The 21,809-nt window shown below is 42.0% G+C and overlaps 1 protein-coding gene across 1 annotated transcript in view; it reads right to left on the minus strand.

The window, feature by feature from the left end:
• The window catches only part of LOC124722276 (glutaryl-CoA dehydrogenase, mitochondrial-like), a 28,753-nt gene extending 20,127 nt beyond the window's left edge, over nt 1-8,626 (minus strand). The window contains exons 1-2 of the mRNA XM_047247462.1: nt 8,613-8,626; nt 7,594-7,813 (exon numbers count right to left, since the gene is read on the minus strand). Coding sequence (XP_047103418.1) covers nt 7,594-7,813; nt 8,613-8,626 — 234 coding nt within the window. The remainder of the gene's footprint in view (nt 1-7,593; nt 7,814-8,612) is intronic.
• Nucleotides 8,627-21,809: the final 13,183 nt, after the last annotated feature.

Raw genomic sequence — 21,809 nt, forward strand, 5'->3', positions numbered from 1 at the left:
AATATTTATCAGAGACCTGAAGATCAATTTGATTTTGTGTCTTTTCAGTAGGTGGCTTGTCTTGCTCAACATGGACCCACAGAATGGCAAGAAGACATGTTTCTTTTCCCACTTTTTGTCGGTGGTCTTATTGTGATTCTCACTTGAAAGCACGCCATTTATTTGATGAATGTTGTAACCGTAGTTCCTGAAGACCATACTGTCACCCTCATTAAGATGAAGATGGTCAGTCTGGTTGATAAAATCATTAGACCACAGAGCTGTGGTCAAAACACACAATAACCCTGAAAGAGTGGTTTGGTGTGGGCCGGTAGAGGGGTGACGAGGACCGCGGTGGCCATCGTAGGGTTGTGGACCACTCTGGCTGCGGCATGGATGGGGCCTCTCCGTCGTTTCTAGGCCCCCGGTTAACATACAATACAATACAATACAATACAAAACAACACAATGATGATCATTTATGAGTCACTGCAAGCTTAATATCAGTAACATGTATTGTCTTAATACAACTGGCCAGAGCCAATAGTTTTTCTTATTGCACAAAAAAAGTATTTCATTCTCCTCCATCTATTTTTCTCCTTTTCACATCAAAACTAAGAATATTCCTGTTACTGTCAACTGGAGATACTACAAACACATTTTTTGTGTTTTCTTGATTTTATAAAGTGTGGTCAGTTATGTTGTTGTTGTTGTGGTCTTCAGTCCTGAGACTGCTTTGATTCAGCTCTCCATGCTACTCTATCCTGTGCAAGCTTCTCCATCTCCCAGTACCTACAGGAGGCTACGTCCTTCTGAATCCGATTAGTGTATTCATCTCTTGGCCTCCCTCTACGATTTTTACCCTCCACGCTGCCCTCCAATACTAAATTGGTTATCCCCCGATGCCTCAGAACATGTCCTACCAACCGATCCCTTCTTCTAGTCAAGTTGTGACACAAACTCCTCTTCTCCCCAATCATATTCAATACCTCCTCATTAGTTGTGTGATCTAACCATCTAATCTTCAGCATTCTTCTGCAGCACCACATTTTGAAAGCTTCTATTCTCTTCTTGTCTAAACTATTTATCGTCCATGTTTCACTTCCATACATGGCTACACTCCATACAAATACTTTTAGAAACGACTTCCTGACACTTAAATCTATACTCGATGTTACCAAATTTCTCTTCTTCAGAAACGCTTTCCTTGCAATTGACGGTGTACATTTTATATCCTCTCTCCTTCGAGCATCATTAGTTATTTTGCTCCCCAAGTAGCAAAACTCCTTCACTACTTTAAGTGTCTCATTTCCTAATCTAATACCCTCAGCATCACCCGACTTAATTCGACGACATTCCATTATCCTCGTTTTTCTTTTGTTGATGTTCATCTTATATCCTCCCTTCAAGACACTGTCCATTCCGTTCCACTGCTCTTCCAAGTCCTTTGCTGTCTCTGACAGAATTACAATGTCATCTGCGAACCTTAAAGTTTTTATTTCTTCTCCATGGATTTTAATACCTATTCCAAATTTTTCTTTTGTTTCCTTTACTGCTTGCTCACCTCACCAAAAGTCTTGTTCCTCCTGCCACCGAACTTCACTAATTCCCACTATATCTAACTTTAACCTATCCATTTCCCTTTTTAAATTTTCTAATCTACCAGCCTGATTAAGGGATCTGACATTCCACACTCCGATCCGTACAACGCCAGCTTTGTTTCTCCTCATAACAATGTCCTCCTGATTAGTCCCCGCCCGGAGATCCGAATGGGGGACTATTTTACCTCCGGAATATTTTACCCAAGAGGATGCCATCATCATTAACCATACAGTAAAGCTGCATGCCCTCAGTAAAAATTGTGGCTGTAGTTTCCTCTTGCTTTCAACCGTTCGCAGTACCAGCACAGCGAGGCTGTTTTGGTTAGTGTTACAAGGCCAGATCAGTCAATCATCCAGACTGTTGCCCCTGCAACTACTGAAAAGGCTGCTGCCTTTCTTCAGGAACCATTCATTTGTTTGGCCTCTCAACAGATACCCCTCCGTTGTGGTTGCACCTACGGTACGGCTATCTGTATCGCTGAGGCACGCGAGCCTCCCCACCAACGGCAAGGACTATGGTTCAAAGGGGGAGGTGGTTGGTTATATAATTGATATCAATGGGTTTCTGTATATCATTCAGGTTCTTAAGGGCAATTGTAGCCTCAAAATGAATGGAAATCGTGTTTATGACATGTTTTAACAACATTGTGTGTAAAGTTACTCCATTCAAAGAGTACATGCATATTCAAATGCAGAGATATGTAAACAGGCAGAATATGGCACTGCAGTCGGCAATGCCTATATAAGACAACAAGTGTCTGGTGCAGTTGTTAGATTGGTTACTGCTGCTACAATGGCAGGTTATCAATATTTAAGTGAGTTTGCACGTGGTGTTATAGTCGGTGCACAAGGGATGGGACATAGCATCTCCGAGGCAGCGGTGAAGTGGGGATTTTCCCATGTGACCATTTCACGAGTGTACGGTGAATATCATGAATCCAGTAAAACTTCAAATCTCTGACATCGCAGCAGCTGGAAAAAGACCTGCAAGAACGGGACCAACGACAACTGAAGAGAATAGTGCAGCGTGACAGAAGTGCAACCCTTCCACAAATTGCTGCAGATTTCAATGCTGGGCCATCAATAAGTGTCAGTGTGTGAACCATTCAATGAAACATCATCAACATAGTCTTTTGGAGCCGAAGGCCCACTCGTGTACCCTTAATGACTGCACGACATGAAGCTTTACACCTCACCTGTGATCATCAACACCGACATTGGACTGTTGATGACTGGAAACAAGCGGATGGATGTGTAAGGGTATGGAGACAACCTCATTAATTCATGGACCCTTCATGTCAGCTGAGGACTGTTCAAGCTGGTGGAGGCTCTGTAATAGTGTGGCGCGTGTGCAGTTGGGAGTGCTATGGGGCCCTTGATATGTCTAGAGATGACTGTGATAGGTGACACATGCGTAAGCATCCTGTCTGATCACCTGCATCCATTATTCATGTCCACTGTGCATTCCAACAGATTTGGGCAATTCCAGCAGGACAACTCGACACCCCATACATCCAGAATTGCTATAGAGTGGCTCCAGGAACATTCTTTTGACTTTAAACACTTCCACTGGCCATCAAACTCCCCAGACATGAACATTATTCAGCATATCTGGGATGCCTTGCAACGTGCTGTGCAGAAGAGATTCCACCCTCTCATACTCTTATGGATTTATGGACAGCCCTGAAGCATTCATGGTGTCAGTTCCCTCCAGCACTACTTCTGACGTTAGTCGAGTTCATGCCACATCATATTGTGGCACTTCTGCATGCTTGCGGGGGCCCTACACAATATTAGGCAGGTGTACCAGTTTTTTGGCTCTTCAGTGTACTTTGCAAGATATTTGGCAGTATTGCCTTATAATGGATAACTTTACACACGTCTGGAAATTTTAAATGGAAAGAAAACAGAAATCTGAAGTGGCATGACACTTTTCATAGCTTTATTGACTTGTTGGAACCTATTACAAGGATAAATGCAATATGGCAAGTCATTTAAATTTTAAGTTTTTATTATGTAAATTGAAAATAATGCTTCTGCTGTGTCTGGAGCACGAGTTTCTCACCTTCACTTTTATAGTATTTCTATAGCAGGATGAGGCACTACTAACCTTGATTTCACTTCAATAAAGACTGGATACATACATAAAAGATTGCAGGTGTTCTTTGAACTACAAAGATCATCTTTGTAATACCACAGGTTCATCAAGTAGCCCCTAGTTATTGATTTTGGAGATATCTCCAACATCAGGCCATACAAATGTCTATGTTGAGTCACCTGTCATCTTCACGAACTTAACTTGAATCTCATCATAAGATAGCACTTGTCCAATAATTTCCTCAGTAACCTTATTTTCTGCTTTTGTTTGCAGTCGTCGTAAAGTTACCCCCACCCAAGCAAAAGTCACACACCTTTGCTTGTTTTCAGCTTGCTAGTAAAATGTCTCCACTAAAAAAGTGTTTCACCTACTGTTCCACATAACTATGACATGGCAATGACAGTTTCTAAGCAATGTAAAAATACGTAAAGATGCTCACATCCAATTAACTGCATTTATCATCCTGCATCATGATGTATGAACAACACTGTCATGATTTTTCAATCCAGTAAAGTTCACTATGTCTTATCTAAGCAGCCATTTTACTCAGAATTTCCAAAACAGGCCATGGGCGGCACCCCACAGAACTTAATGGAAAGTGTGTAAAGTAACCCAGGTTGCATAATTTAACCCAGTTTATGGTACATCAAATTCAGTCGTTATCTTAAAACCATTGCAGAGTATACCCTTGTACGTTTCATCCTCTCAGAAACTAAACTCTGCTTATATTCTGCTAAACACAAAAATAGTTTTATACATAATCACTATTATGAATTTGAATATTTTATTTCCATGCATTCAAAAGACAGCAGTAGATTTTAAGCAACTTCCTTCTTCTCTGAATTTCTAATTCTTCTGAAGCACACATAAATTTGATAATTACTGAAGATTTTTGTACCCAAATGTACAAAAAACTTTGGACGAAAACAGAAGGCATTCAGCCTGATCCATCTATTTGCCATGCTTTCTGTCAAACTACAGCAAGCTGTAGTCTCAAAATAAAATGGCACAAAACCTACAGCACTGCTCCCTGTCTAGCACTGCTGCAATTGCATTCTCACAATGAGTGGCTTTTGGATATTAGCGAGATCATGAAAACCAATCCTCTGCAACAGTTAACATGTTCATCTGATGATTAGATTATAGTGTATGTTTTAGAGTTCAGTTGTTACATCATATTTCAAAAGAAAATATAAAACTGACAAGAATATTTAGAACATACAGAGTGAATATCGAACACACACAGAGACTGGCAATAGCAAGAAAAACTTTCCTGAAAAGCAAGATGATGTTAACAACAAATACAAATTTAAGTGTTAGGGAGCCTTTTATGAATGTATTCATTTGGAGTGTGGTGTCATGTAGAAGTGAAAGGAAGAAAATAAATGGTAAAGAGAATATAAGCATATTTGGTGCTACAGAAAAATCCTGAAGATTAAATGTATAGATTGGATAAGTAACAAGGAGGTACTGAATGGAATTAGACATCAAAGAGCTTAACATCAAAACTTGCCTAACAGAAGAAAGAGATTGATTAGACACATCCTGAGGCATCAAAGAATAGTTTAATTTGGCCTAGAGGAACGTGTCAGGGGTAAAAATTGCAGGGGGAAATCAATGTTAAATACAGTAGGCAGGTTTAAATTGATGTAGGGTGCAGTAGTTATGCAGGTAGTAAAAAGTTTATACAGGAAAACAAGTCAGTCTTCAGACTGATGAATTCAACAATTACAATAAGCACTCTGTATTACTCGGCAAGGTGAATCAGTTACCTGGCTGTAATGGGAACTACTTGGCGATGTGACTTGTTACAGTAACGTTCCAGTCCATCTCAGAGTGTGAGCACAAAAAGGGACTGCAGAAAATACCTTTGTGGAAAGCCATGACTACTTGCTATTAATATCGTTAATATTACAGGCAATGAAAACAAGAAAAGTGTGATAGTGCTGACACAGAAGGTGATAAAAGATGCATTCAGTTAGGGAATGGTGTGCAAATTACAGAAGGAGGGATATGATGCCAAGTGGAGTAGGACATCAAGTATGTGCTCCAAAACAGAATTAGAGAAATGCATACAATAAATATTTCATTGGTGATCTAAATAAATTGCTGCAATATTATGGCCATGGAAGGAAATACAATCTTTGCAGAAATTTCACAGCTGTTGTTTCACTGAATTAGCCTTCCCTACTAGAAAAGAAACTCTAAGAAAAACTGTTCCATCTATGGGATTTGATTTTAGAAGTTGCTAGAATGAATGAGTCATGAACATACTAGCAAAAAAGCCCATGATATCAGACTTTTAAAAAAAATTTATAAAATGAAGCATTAGCATAAAGTGACCAATGGTTTACTTAGATGAGCCATGGATCGAGACACACTACACTGTGAAAGATATTGCAAAGTGGCAATGTGTGAACAGTGTCATCAGACAACAGTGCCAGAGAGCGTTTCATTGTTGTGACTGCAGAGTTTCATTTTTTGTTCACATATCCTCTGTGACAACAGGAAAACTTCAGACTATCATGTAGAAATGGCAAAAAAAATACAAATCTGTAGAGACAAAGAAAACCAAACTTTCACATTAATTATGGAGCAACAAACACTTTCTCTTTATTCAATTGGTAAACTCTTGCAAAAAATGTCCCTTCTTACTGCTGTCATGCCATCTAGACCTAAATCCTACAGAACTATTATGAAATCTTGCAAAGATAATCGTGATACATCACACATCTTACTCTCTAACCTGAAAAACTTAACAGCTCATGCCTCTGCTGCTAATAAATAAATGTTGTTTGTCATCTAGCTTGGTGCATACCTTTTGATGTAACACTACTTTGGTGATTTATGCATCAATTTTTCTGGTTATAGTTGGCATTACAAGGCTAAGTGGGTTTCCTTCCAAACCTTTCCACCTACGAAAAATTTGAGAGGGTCACTGGGAATCAAACACAGGACCTTGGCATTACTAGGCACAAATGCTAACCACTAGACCACAATGTCACTTTGCTTATGTGGCTGTGACATTATCTTTTACTGCTGTGTCCTTAGAAGACTTGAAAGTATACGTATCATGCCAAAAAAGTGTGTGATGATGAGTGGAGGAGACACACTTTGATGGCCAAGGAACTGAAAATATAAATAAAATCACTCAGCACAGATTCAAACAAAAAGTCAGCATTGTCATCCTCCAATGAAACAGCAGCAAAGAATCAACAGATACACACGTAGAAAATAGCGATGTCACTGGGGAAGATAGTTTTCCAGATATTGCCCTTCTTACTGCTGCCCACTGTGAGCAGCCAAGGTGAGATATACTATGTGTCCCAATTCCGGTCTTATTCTAAATGGGTACTTCATTTAGATGTGAGTATAGACATTTAGCGTGCGACAGCACTCCTCTTGTAACAGTACTGGAAGGTACACAATTACTACCTCCCCTCCTTGCTTATAGGGCATGAACACAGGGGCACCGGCACCCTGGCCAGATAATTGGATTGCTTTGCTGGGTAAAACTTCAGCTAAGGGAATTAAAATACACTCATCTATGGAATCTAAAGGAAGTTCTAGACATTACAGGCATAATAAAGAAGAAAATTGTAGAAAATAAAGTAACTTTTGCATCTGTTGCCTAAAGATGCTTCTACTAGAATAAAGAAATTTTTCTTGCTGTTCTGAGTTAATGCATACACAAAACATGACACTTTGCCCTCACTTGTTCCTACCAACACACAATTCTCATTTAACAAAGAATTAAATACTGCTCTTGGTTGGTGTCGCAACGTAGTTGTCAGTCTCACACATTGCAATTCTTGACTGAATTACTCTGCCCATATTCAGTATGTTCTGGTATAAGATTAGGGATCATGGTAGTGAGTTATGGTGACACATGACAAAAACAAAATTCAAGCTTACTTTGAAACTGGTCACACCAGGAAGAACGTTTTCCTCTGGAACTTCAACTTCATCTAAGAAAATCATTCCTGTAGCAGATGCCCGAAGTGAGAATTTGCCTTCTATTTTGGGTGTTGCCAATCCTTTAGCTCCATTCCATTCCACAATGAATCCTCGTAACTTGCCGTCTTCACATTTTGCCCAAATAATTAAAATATCTGCAACTGGGGCATTGCTTATCCTGAACAGACAATAAGTTACATAAACATAGATGCAGTATTACAAGTACACTTTTCAAATCAAAAGAAATCAACACAATGGAAACTCATCATAGATAGTATTAAGGAACAAGCATATGACAATATGATGTGTCTGAAATACCCAAATATAGCTACAGGTATGTACTATTATGCATGCCCACTCGGTTAGCTGTGCAGTCTAACGCACTGCTTTCCAGGTAGGAGGCATGCCGGTCCCCGGCACAAATCCATGCAATGGATTAGTGTTGAGGTCCGGTGTGCCAGCAAGTATGTGGATGGTTTTTAAGGCGGTTTTCCATCTGCCTTGGCAAATGTGGGCTGGTTCCACTTATTCTGCCTCAGTTACACTATGTCAGCGATTGCTTCACAAACACTTTCTCCATGTACGCATACACCATCATTATTCTACCATGCAAACATTGGGGTTACTCTCGTCTGGTGTGATATGTTCCTGGGGGAGGGGAGGTGTCCACTGGGGGCTGAACCGCGCAATAACCCTTGGTTCGGTGTGGGGCGGCGGTGGGGTGAGTGGACTGCTGTAACCTGTTGTGGGATTGTGTACCACTGTGGGCTATGGCAGGGACGAAGCCTCTCCATCATTTCTAGGTCCTCAGTTCCATACAATACAATATTATTATGCATGATTATTAACATAGAAAAGCACCAGTGTAGGATTTTTATAACATAAGAAATGATATTATTATTATTATTATTATTATTAACCTTTATTTGTCTATGATACCTTTACAGCCTTGAACATTGTAATTGCTGCACACTTACAATGATGATATCATGTCGTACATATAAGGAATACATAAGCTAAAATAGAAGCACATTAGATGCCATTATATAAACATTCAACGCCACTAATACACTGCAACATTCAAAAGTAATACTACTGATAATGGAGTTCAGAAATGTCTGAGTGGATATAAAAGTCTTTTAATTAACAGCTGTTTCAACTTGCTCTTAAAGAAATTTCCACAGAGCTGCTTCACATTATTTGGCAACCTATTATAAAATGCAAGTGGACTTTCATTTGTAGCACTTTTGTTACTCAGTATCATAATAACAACACCTTATGAGACCTTAGTTTCTCCCAGTGTATAGAATGTCGTCACCCAGCTGCATTCCCCTAAGTTATTTGAATACACCTTGTTCATGTATTGCATTAATAAAATCTCTATTCATTATGCTTATTGCATCATTCTCTTTTACAAATATAATTGTCATAAGCATATACCTTTATTGTATAGTCAATAAATTATACTTAATATAGTCCCAACACGACTAGTGTTTGCTTACAGTAGTAATAACCATAACTAGTATCTTCTGAAGCCTGAATATTTTATCCATGTAGACTGTGGGTGCTCCACCCCAAATTTCAGTCTCGTGTTGTAAATGAGAAGGGATTAATCCATAGAGCATTTGTTTAATAATAGGAGGAGTTATATATTTTTCAGGTGTTTTAGCAACCAAATATTTCAGCTAGTCTCTTTACAGATGTAGCTGACAGACTCTTTTCATGTAAGACACTCATCAATAACAATGTCTAAAAATTTATGTTTATTGGATGTTTCAACTGTAGACAGTGATTCAATATTTATATACACTTGAGACTGGTTGCAATTGAGCACCAACTTTATCACAACAGTCTTGGCCTTATTCGGCATAAGTTTATTCATGATCAGATGTTCCATGATTAGTTCAAAGTTGTCTTTATTGTTTTGGAATGCTATCTGCTCATTGCGGCTGAGGATAATAAATGCTGTATCAGCAGCATAGTTCACTAGCTTTAAGTTTTATGATCTAAGAATACTTCCCTGGGAACTCCAAAGTTGAGAGTCTTGTATACTGATTTTACTGTGGGGCATTCTTACTTCCATTCTTATAAGATAGTTTAGCATACTGTCTCCCATCTCAGAGATAACTTATGAATTTTAGTGATACTGCTATTATACCGCTAATTTGGATAAAAGTACTGTATGATTTATAGAACCAAATGCCTTATGCAAATCTAGAATTAATACTTGCAACACTTAATACAGTGAAAAACCATACTTCAACATAATTGTTTCTTTTGTATCTGCACAGGCACGACAACGTTGCAAAACATAGCCATCAGCACAAATGTCGCTAATCTAGCCAACTGTGGGCACTCAACCCAGGAGCCTGGAAGCTGGACCGCAGAAGAGGATAAACTCAATGTGCAAGTTGATCTATGGGGGAACAGGGAGTCCAAACACCATGTAGAGACACAAGGAGAAAAGCACAAAATGCAACCAGCATGAATTACCAAACAAATAACATGTGGAAACAAGAGCATGCTGCAATGTGGAAGTCAGGTCAGTGTTAATCAATCACTCCATAGGAACTCACTGGCCCAACCTATCGTCCCTGGCAAGTAAACACCTGAGTCAGCAGTTCTGCCCATATGACACTCCACACATGACGTCCATGATAGCTTCTGCACTACTCTACCACAGAACCCACTGCAGTTCATCTGTGTCCATACATTTGTCTGCTGGTGGGGATACCAAAATTTCAATTGAGCAACACATTATTGGCTAGTTCTACAGCCCTGAAAGTTCTCCTTGGTACCCAAGCCACAAAACATAATATCTTTATTTATGCCAATGCAATGTTCTTCTACATGCACATTGATACAGGTATTTCAACGATTGGTGGTCCATTAAAGGTTCCCTTGCCTGAAGTGAAGTTCAGTACATTTCTATCATCTGTTCTATGCAAATAATTGAGGTTCAAAAAATTTTGAACTCAGGTCTACATTATTCATGTAATGTCCTGACAAACTGACAATTATTCTGGTATATGTTTCAAGTTTCCTGTTGTTGTTGTTGTTGCTGTTGTTGTTGTCTTCAGTCCTGAGACTGGTTTGATGCAGCTCTCCATGCTACTCTATCCTGTGCAAGCTTCTTCATCTCCCAGTACTTACTGCAACCTACATCCTTCTGAATTTGCTTAGTGTATTCATCTCTTGGTCTCCCTCTACAACTTTTACACGCCACGCTGCCCTCAAATGCTAAATTTGTGATCCCTTGATGCCTCAGAACATGTCCTACCAACCGATCCCTTCTTCTAGTCAAGTTGTGACACAAACTCCTCTTCTCCCCAATTCTGTTCAATACCTCCTCATTAGTTATGTGATCTACCCATCTAATCTTCAGCATTCTTCTGTATCACCACATTTCGAAAGCTTCTATACTACTCTTGTCCAACCTATTTACCGTCCATGTTTCACTTCCATACATGGCTACACTCCATACAAATACTTTCATAAACGACTTCCTGACACTTAAATCTATAATCGATGTTAACAAATTTCTCTTCTTCAGAAACGCTTTCCTTGCCATTGCCATTCTACATTTTATATCCTCTCTACTTCGACCATCATCAGTTGTTTTGCTCCCCAAATAGCAAAACTCCTTTACTACTTTAAGTGTCTCATTTTCTAATCTAATTCCCTCAGCATCACCCGACTTAATTCGACTACATTCCATTATCCTCATTTAGCTTTTGTTGATGTTCATCTTATATCCTCCTTTCAAGACACTGTCCATTCCGTTCAACTACTCTTCCAAGCCCTTTGCTGTCTCTGACAGAATTACAATGTCATCGGCGAACCTCAACGTGGGCTACAACCCCGTCTCACTCCCTTCCCAACCACTGCTTCCCTTTCATGCCCCTCGACTCTTATAACTGCCATCTACTTTCTGTACAAATTGTAAATAGCCTTTCGCTCCCTGTATTTTACCCCTGCCACCTTTAGAATTTGAAAGAGAGTATTCCAGTCAACATTGTCAAAAGCTTTCTCTAAGTCTACAAATGCTAGAAATGTAGGTTTGCCTTTTCTTAATCTATTTTCTAAGATAAGTAGTAGGGTCAGTATTGCCTCATGTGCTCCAACATTTCTGCGGAATCCAAACTGATCTTCGCCGAGGTTGGCTTCTACCAGTTTTTCCATTCGTCTGTAAAGAATTCGCGTTAGTATTTTGCAGTTGTGACTTATTAAACTCATAGTTCGGTAATATTCACATTTGTCAACACCTGCTTTCTTTGGGATTGGAATTATTATATTCTTCTTTAAGTCTGAGGGTATTTCGCCTGTCTCATACATCTTGCTCACCAGATGGTAGAGTTTTGTCAGGACTGGCTCTCCCAAGGCCGTCAGTAGTTCCAATGGAATGTTGTCTACTCCCGAGGCCTTGTTTCGACTCAGGTCTTTCAGTGTTCTGTCAAACTCTTCACACAGTATCGTATCTCCCATTTCATCTTCATCTACATCCTCTTCCATTTCCATAATATTGTCCTCAAGTACATCGCCCTTGTATAGACCCTCTATATTCTCCTTCCACCTTTCTGCTTTCCCTTCTTTGCTTAGAACTGGGTTTCCATCTGAGCTCTTGATATTCATACAAGTGGCTCTCTTTTCTCCAAAGGTCTCTTTAATTTTCCTGTAGACAGTATCTATCTTACCCCTAGTGAGATAAGCCTCTACATCCTTACATTTGTCCTCTAGCCATCCCTGCTTAGCCATTTTGCACTTCCTGTTGATCTCATTTTTGAGACGTTTGTATTCCTTTTTGCCTGTTTCACTTACTGCATTTTTATATTTTCTCCTTTCATCAATTAAATTCAATATTTCTTCTGTTACCTAAGGATTTCTACTAGCACTCGTCTTTTTACCTACTTGATCCTCTGCTGCCTTCACTACTTCATTCCTTCTTCTACTGTATTTCTTTCCCCCATTCCTGTCAATTGTTCCATTATGCTCTCCCTGAAACTCTGTACAACCTCTCGTTTAGTCAGTTTATCCAGGTCCCATCTCCTTAAATTCCCACCTTTTTGCAGTTTCATCAGTTTTAATCTACAGTTCATAACCAGTAGATTGTGGTCACAGTCGACATCTGCCCCTGGAAATGTCTTACAATTTAAAACCTGGTTCCTAAATCTCTGTCTTACCATTATATAATCTATCTGATACCTTCTAGTATCTCCAGGATTCTTCCATGTATACAGCCTTCTTTTATGATTCTTGAACCAAGTGTTAGCTATGATTAAGTTATGCTCTGTGCAAAATTCTACCAGATGGCTTCCTCTTTCATTTCTCTCCCCCAATCCGTATTCACCCACTATGTTTCCTTCTCTCCCTTTTCCTACTCTCGAATTCCAGTCACCCATGAGTATTAAATTTTCGTCTCGCTTCATTACCTGAATAATTTCTTTTATCTCATCATACGTTTCATCAATTTCTTCATCATCTGCAGAGCTAGTTGGCATATAAACTTGTACAATTGTTGTAGGCGTGGGCTTCGTGTCTATCTTGGCCACAATAATGCGTTCACTATGTTGTTTGTAGTAGCTTACCTGAACTCCTATTTTTTTATTCATTATTAAACCTACTCCTGCATTACCCCTATTTGATTTAGTATTTATAACCCTGTATTCACCTGACCAAAAGTCTTGTTCCTCCTGCCACCGAACTTGACTAATTCCCACTATATCTAACTTCAACCTATCCATTTCCCTTTTTAAATTTTCTAACCTACCTGCCCGATTAAGGGATCTGACATTCCATGCTCCGATCCGTAGAACGCCAGTTTTCTTTCTCCTGATAACGACATCCTCTTGAGTAGTCCCCGCCCAGAGATCCGAATGGGGGACTGTTTTACCTCCGGAATATGTTACACAAGAGGACGCCATCATCATTTAACCATACAGTAAAGCTGCATGCCCTCGGGAAAAATTATGGCTGTAGTTTCCCCTTGCTTTCAGCCGTTCGCAGTACCAGCACAGCAAGGCCGTTTTGGTTAGTGGTGCAAGGCCAGATCAGTCAATCATCCAGACTGTTGCCCCTGCAACTACTGAAAAGGCTGCTGCCCCTCTTCAGGAACCACACATTTGTCTGGCCTCTCAACAGATACCCCTCCGTTGTGGTTGAACCTATGGTACGACCATCTGTATCGCTGAGGCACGCGAGCCTCCCCACCAACGGCAAGGTCCATGGTTCCTGTTAATAAGTCGTAATTCTTTCATAAAGTACAATGTATTCCCTTCCACAGAGAAGAGCAAGCAATAAGAACTGAAATAGACCAGCAATAACTTCAGCAACACCATCAACTACTTCAGTAACAACTAAACAAACAGGAGAGCCAATAAAAAAGTTTGGAATAATGCAGTCACCAACAGTCTTAGGAGATACACGCTTTAGTGTCCCTACTACCATGTCCAGCGTCATTTGTGCCATTCCAAGAAACACAGGGGCTTGAGACTCTTACAGGCAATACCAAAAGCAACATTTTGAGGTGTTCCAGGTGCATTGTGTGAATGTATGTAATTCACTTTTGTAATGGTTCTGCCACACATCTGTCACTGGCAGAAAACTTGAGAGGCTATCATTTCTTATACCAGGTAAACTCTTATATTATTATGTTAATTGCTAAATAATATTTTAACATTTTATTTTAGACAGCGAAAATAACCACTAAATTTTTGTACTATTCTGAACCACACAATGATAAAATTACTGTCATAACAAAGCAGCAAGAATGGGGACCAATGAGAATATGTTGGGGGCAACAGAAAGGGAGAAAAGACATGGGAGTGTGTCCTCTGTGACAGAAACAAACAGAAGGCTGTCAGAGGTGGGAGCTTTCCACTGTTTATGGTCAAGATACAGGACAGCAGTAGCAGCCAGCAGGGGGTCTTCAGCATGGACTGGTGAAGAAGGACATGGCACCTGATCCCACATAACGCTGCCATTGTAGGTGATGCAGCCACTGCCATTATGGACACTCCATCCAGAATTAGGAGCTCATTCAATTGTTAAGTCCTAGTCTCCAAGATTACAGGGGTAATAGTCTCAAAAGGCCAAAATGGCTGTCATTTGCTATGCTACACAAAGGAAGCATCAACTACCATTTTGTAAAATGATCCCTGTTGCTTCAGAGACTTGCTGTAAGGACATTTTATTAACTGAACTTAATGCTGTAGCAGTGGTTCAGAAATTCATTTATGTAAGCTACCATGTTTGCTGAGAATACGTAAGTCACAAGATATTTGAACCTGTGAGTTATCATCTCCCAAGTCACCGTAAATTAGTGACTCAACCCCTTTTGCAAAATTTCTTCTAAAAAATATAGTACGGAAAGATATCACAGCAGCTATGGAGTTTAGTGGCATCATCTTGCCAAAAGTGCTATGAAGACATCACAACTAACTGAACTTTCCAACTACATAGAACTGTAACCACAATAATTTAAAAAAATAGAGTTTACTGTTTCATTTACCTTTCACTTGATTAACTCTGTCACTATTAACTTTTTACTGGACTGTATACTGAACTCTTATTTTTTCTCAATACTATCTCAGAAGCAAAACTGGTAAGAAACTTGTATTTTTCATCTTATTCATGTATATGTTTGGACTCAACTTTTTCCATGAAGTTGAGTGTCACCTGTCAGCACTGTTGGCCACAGAACTCAGGTTACTGTGGAGCAGAGATATGAATGTATCAAGTTTTCCTTTGCAGGAAAACAATTTCATAACTACTATGACCAAATGTGAGAAGAGCAAGGGAGGTTGTAGAGAGTGAAAGTGATGGAGGTTGAGGCCAGCCTGTTGCCAGGGGCAGAGAGGTTTTTGTATGGGCATTTATGAACCCAGTGTAGTGGGAACACAGTATAGCACATATCTATGTAGAACTAGCATTTCTATTGTTAATAACTTTTCTCATACAGCTCAGGATAATAAAAAAATAACTACTAATTTTCTGTCTAAAATAAAACATACAATCTTATTTTGTAGTAAATATTATCTTAATTATCTCTTTGTCTGCTGTGTAAAAGACTCAAACTGTTGTGACAGTGCCATGACATTTAACAGTGCCGCCACGACAGTACGCGCAAATGGCGATAGAGGCACTCCGCAACTCGGCTGAGCGCGGGAGTGCCACCTAGCTACGAATGGCGGCGGCCGCATGTCACGGCACGGCAGTCGAATAAGAGATACTGAGTTGTTATCATGTAACCAGCTATTGCTTCTAAGTGAGTGTGTTTGAATATCCACGCAATTATTGCGGATTAAAGGTTATAACACTTTTTGGCAACGAGGTCGGATATTTTCACTGCGTTGTGGATTTGTGTGTTCGTGACGGGGCAGACATGGAACAGCTTATGCAAGCGCTCATTGAACAACAAACACAGTTGACGGCTGCTATTCAGGCATTGTTGACATCGCTTACTCATCGTCTGGCTTCCTCTTCTCCGCCTCCATTCTCTCCATACGATGAGGCTGCTGAAGACTGGGATGATTATGCGAAGCGTTTGCGGCAACACTTCTTGGCTTTCGGCGTTGTCGACGCTCCTATGTGTAAGTCGTTATTTCTATCTTGGATTTCCCCACGGATCTATCAGCTGCTATCTCAGTTAGCCCCTCTGCGGGAACCTGCCTCTCTGTCCTTCCAGGAAATGTGTGACTTATTGTCTAACTATTACCGAAAAAACACCCACGTCGTTGCCACCCGTGTGGCGTTCTACCAGTGTCGTAAACAGCCCCATCAATCATACCGGGCTTGGGCGGTGGAAGTACACGGTCTGAGTAGGAAATGTCAGTTTGTCACGGACACTCATCATGAGTCTTATGCTGATTCAATGGTTAGGGATGTTATTCTACGGCTTGCTCCTGATAAAGAAGTTCGGCAACATGCCCTACAACTGCCAAACCCGTCGTTGTCGGAAGTTCTAAGCATCGCTCAATCCTTTGAAGTGTCTCACACTGCTGGCGCGCAAATAGATGTGTGGTGTGATGTAGGCGCTGTACAGTCAACTTTCGACCCGGACAATTTGCCTGTTTCACAGGAGAACGAAGATGTGGCGGCGGTTCACTCGCGTAAGCAACGTCGCGTTGGGCCGCAACGCTCGCAGCGACAACAGCAACCACGGAAGCAGGTTCGTTGCGCACTTCCTTCTTGTCCACATTGTTTCGTACAGCATGACAGGGCCGTGTGTCCAAAATGTTGGGCCACGTGTAATTCATGTAGGAAAAAAGGCCACATTGCTTCTGTGTGTCAGTCCCCTAAAGTTCCTGTCAACGAGGACAAGGCATCGGACATGGATGTTAACTGTGTGCTTTCTCAAACAAATAAGTTGTTTGTTACTGTTCGTGTTCTGGATAAAGACATTCGCATGCAAGTGGGCACTGGCTCTGCAGTAACTCTCATTAATTCTCGCACGTATTTGGAGTTGGGCTCCCCTCTCTTGTCTCCAGTTACGCGAAATCTGAGAACTTATAATAAACAGAAAATTCCCATCATTGGCCAGTTTGATGCTTCCACTGCCTACAAGTCTGTTGTTCGGCCCCTCACATTTTATGTAGTGGATCATGCGGGCTGTAATGGAACTGACGAATAGACGTCATTTTATGTTATGATACACTATTAGACGTCACTTTATTTTATTATTCACTAAAGTCGTGTTATAAAAGTTTTTGCTTAAGATAATACTAACTTAGGTGTTGCGATCAATAATCGATATTGGAATTGTATGTTCTTTGTAGCTTATGACCGTGTTCTTTGGTCTACTACGGGCTTTCAGCCACTTGTGTGTTGGCCGCGGTTGAGTGTAGTTGTGCATATAGTTCTTGCAATAAATGTGTTTGATACAAAGAAACCGTGGAATACTGCGTCGTTTTTCGATAGTCCAGTAATAATTAAAAAACCCGCACCTTTTTCTTGGACCCAAAGCAGCCAAGGAATCATCGCCTAGACAACAAGAAGCCACAAGGACAACGCAGACACAGCAGCATCAACAAAGGAGACATCATGGCCAGCTCTACTAAATTACTTTACAGCCATTAGCTACACCGTAACGGTGTCCTTATGGAGTTAACTTTTCCTGCACAGTAGAGCCGGTTCGTGACAGGGCACTGAAAACCTGTTCGGTTATGATGCTTTCCAGTTGTTCGGGTTCTCCGTTGATGATGATGTGCACCTCATATCTGAGGATATTCCGTATCAACAGCTGGATGGATTGGGTTCTGAATTTTTGTTCGTGTTCTCTGCTGGCCTGGGTCGTGCCAAGGATTTTGAAGCCCACATTACTCTTAAACCTACAGCTTGCCCTAAGTTTTTCCTGGCACGCCCTATTCCGCTAGCGTTGCGTGCACCTGTCAAGGCTGAGATAGACAGGTTAACAGCTTCAGAGATTCTCCTTCCTGTTACCTCCAGCGAATGGGCATCACCAATCGTGGTGGTTTCTAAACCAAACGGGAGTCTGCGATTGTGTGGTGATTTTAAAGCCACTGTCAACGCTCAGAGCCTCATTGACACTTATCCCCTTCCCCGTCATGAGGAGTTATTTACCAAGCTCACTGGGGGCCAGTTCTTTTCCAAACTTGACTTATCGGAGGCGTACCATCAGTTGCCATTGGATGCTTCTTCTAAGGAATTTCTCGTCATCAACACTCCTTGTGGGTTGTATCAGTACCAGCGGGTACCATTTGGCGTCGTTCGCGCGCCGGCCACTTTTCAGCGGTTTTTGGAACAGCTCACGGCTTCCGTTCCTGGCTGCATAAACTATCTGGATGACATTCTTGTCACGGGGGCCTCCACTGAGGAGCACCTTCGCAATTTGCGTTCACTGTTTCGGGTTTTGCATTCGGCTGGGTGGAGGTGCAATCTGGACAAGTCACAGTTCTTCCAACCCTCCATTGTGTATCTTGGTTTCCACTTGTCCCGTGAGGGTATACGTCCTCTACGTCAGCATGTTGCGGCCATTAACGCTCTACCTCGGCCGTCTACGGTCAAAGAACTTCAGGCGTTTCTAGGCAAGATTGCTTGTTATCACAAATTCATTCCATCCGTGGCGGCGGTCGCTCATCCTCTGCATCAGTTGTTATGAAAAAACGTCCCTTTCTGCTGGTCCGACGAGTGTGAGCAGGCTTTTGTCCGCCTGAAGGCTCATTTGCAGTCAGCGCCTTGTCTTGCCACATTCCGTCCAGATCAGCACTTGGTTCTGGCGACTGATGCGTCACAGTATGGCCTAGGGGCTGTTCTCGCCCATCGGTATGAGGATGGGTCGGAACGACCCATTGCCTATGCTTCCAAGACCCTCAATGATGCGCAACGGCATTACTGTCAAATCGAAAAGGAGGTGCTCGCTATCATTTATGCTCTAAAAAAGTTCAGCATTTTTTTGTATGGTTCTAAATTTCACCTCATCACTGACCACAAGCCGCTGGTCTCTCTGTTCAGCCCATCGGCGTCGCTTCCGGATAAGGTAGCTCACCGCCTGCAACGTTGGGCCTTATACTTGTCTCGTTTTCACTATGAGATTCACTATCGCCCCACGGCCCAGCACGCCAACACAGACGCATTGTCGCGATTGCCGATGGGCCCCGACCCAGTTTTCGATCGTGATGAACTACTCTGTTTCCACATTGATGAGGAAGAACGTCGTGCAGTCGAGGGTTTTCCACTCACAGGTTCGCAGGTCACGTCAGCTACTGCGCAGGACATGGTCCTGCGTCAGGTGATCGGTTTTGTTCAACGGGGTTGGCCGGACAGGACCCAGGGCCGGGCATCGGATCCCCTTTGCAACTACCATGCCTTGCGCCTTCGTCTGTCTGTTCGTGATGGTGTTGTTCTTCTGGCCACGGATGGTGCATCTCCATGGGTCGTGGTGCCAGCTTCTCTTCTCAAAGATGTTCTCAAACTGTTGCATGAAGGCCATTGGGGTATTTCTTGGACTAAGTCCCTGGCCCGCAGGCACATTTATTGGCCCGGTATTGATTCGGACATCGCCCACATGGTTGCTGCGTGTGGTCAGTGTGCTCAACAACTGGCTGCACCTCGTACAATGCCCTCTCCATGGCCTGATCCAGCGCAGCCATGGGAACGGGTGCACGCTGACTTTCTCGGCCCCTTCCTCGGTATTTATTGGCTACTGTTGATTGACGCCTTCTCGAAGTTTCCGTTTGTTGTTCGATGTTCGTCGGCCACCACTGCGGTGACGACGCTGGCTTTGTCCAAAATCTTTGTGCTAGAAGGTCTTCCATCCACGATCATCACAGAAAATGGCCCTCAGTTCTCTTCGCAGTCCTTCTGTGATTTTTGTACTGGACAAGGGATTCATCATGTTACAGCACTGCCCTTCCATCCGCAATCGAATGGGGAGGTCGAGTGCCTTGTCTGCAGTTTCAAAAGCCAGATGAAAAACTTCCGTAGTGATTTATCCACAGATGACGCTCTGCTGCAATTTCTGAGTTCTTATCGCTTCACGCCTCTGGGTGATCGCAGCCCTGCTGAACTCTTGCATGGCCGCAAACCGCGCACTCTACTGCACCTGCTTCACCCTGTCAGGCCTTGTGCTGTGTCCCCTAGTGCGGGAAAATACTTGGTGGGTGCCGACATGTGGGCATGAGAGTATGGATCTCACCCTAAATGGATTCCAGGGGTGGTCAAGGCTCTTCGCGGCCGCCGGCTTTGTGAAATACATACGGACGACGGCATGGTTGTTCGTGATTACGACTAGATGCGCCCACGAGTGGTGGCCACGCCGGTGCCACCACCCCTTCCTTCTCCTCCACCAGCCCGAGAAGCCAGTCCTGTCGCTGCTGCTGATCTACCGTACGTGTTGATGGAGCCGCCGTCGCTACCATTGCCGAGTACACCGGAACCGGCCCCAGTTGCGACGCCGCCTTCTCCAGGACCCATCTCGCTGGAGCACAGCCCCAGGTCCACGACACCTATGGATTCTGCTCCGGAGTTTTCACCCATCTCATCCATGAGGCACATTCCACGCACGAGCTTCTGTCCTGGACATTTTCGACCATACTCTCGTGTCTCTCCGCAGGATCTTCTCGGGGCCTCACAAGAGGCCATGGATGTCTCCGTACTGTCCATGTCTGCAAGGAAGTGAGTGTTTTTTTTTCTTCAAGAGGGGAAAAGTGTTGTGACAGTGCCATGACATTTAACAGTGCCGCCACGACAGTACGCGCAAATGGCGATAGAGGCGCTCCGCAACTCGGCTGAGCGCAGGAGCGCCACCTAGCTACGAACGGCGCCAGCCGCATGTCACGACACGGCAGTCGAATAAGAGATACTGAGTTGTTATCATGTAACCAGCTATTGCTTCTAAGTGAGTGTGTTTGAATATCCACGCAATTATTGGTGATTAAAGGTTATAACACAAACCCTTCCATCTTCATACACTTCATCAATATTTTGCCACATTTGATAACTTTTGAGACAAAAATTAGGTCAAAATATAACAGAACCGTTACAATTTCTTGTCATGGATAGAGACACAAATATTTAAGGTACTGAGAAAATATACGCCATTAATGAACCCAGTCTCGTTGCCTATGGCCCATTCCAGTCATATGTCAACAAGGAAAGCCACTTTGTTGTATATCAGTGCCAGAAGCATCAGGGGCAACTTTATGAGGTACTATATTTGTGGTTTGACCTGTAAATGCCATTTCCATGAAACAAATGAAGATCTTTGTATAAAATGTTTTCAGTTTTCTTGCCATGTGAAATCAGAGTAAAATCTAAAAATTTTGATGATTATATCAATCGACTTCATCAACAGTACCTAACAGCAACCACCTGATGGATGTAATCATTAAAACCTAAATGTTTTACTATAATTTCAAGCAGCAAAAAGACTAAAAACACCAGATTCTATATGTTTAAATTCTGAATTTGAACAGTCGTATACAAACTTCCTAATGCACAGTGGTACTGTCCATTTTAGGAACTCTGTTGTGAGTAATTAAAACTAGATGATCACACAGTAGAAGACTATCATACAGATTTGGAAGTTGCAATGCCAGGAGATTTGAAAGTAGAAGTGCCGTACAGCTCAAACTGCATCACTTCCCTCACGTTCAATACCATCAACAGCCTATAACAGTACACACCCCATTGGCAAGCCATGTGGGTTGATCATTCAT

The sequence above is a fragment of the Schistocerca piceifrons genome, chromosome X (genome assembly GCF_021461385.2).
Source record: "Schistocerca piceifrons isolate TAMUIC-IGC-003096 chromosome X, iqSchPice1.1, whole genome shotgun sequence".
In the NCBI taxonomy this organism is placed as follows: Eukaryota; Metazoa; Arthropoda; class Insecta; order Orthoptera; family Acrididae; genus Schistocerca; species Schistocerca piceifrons.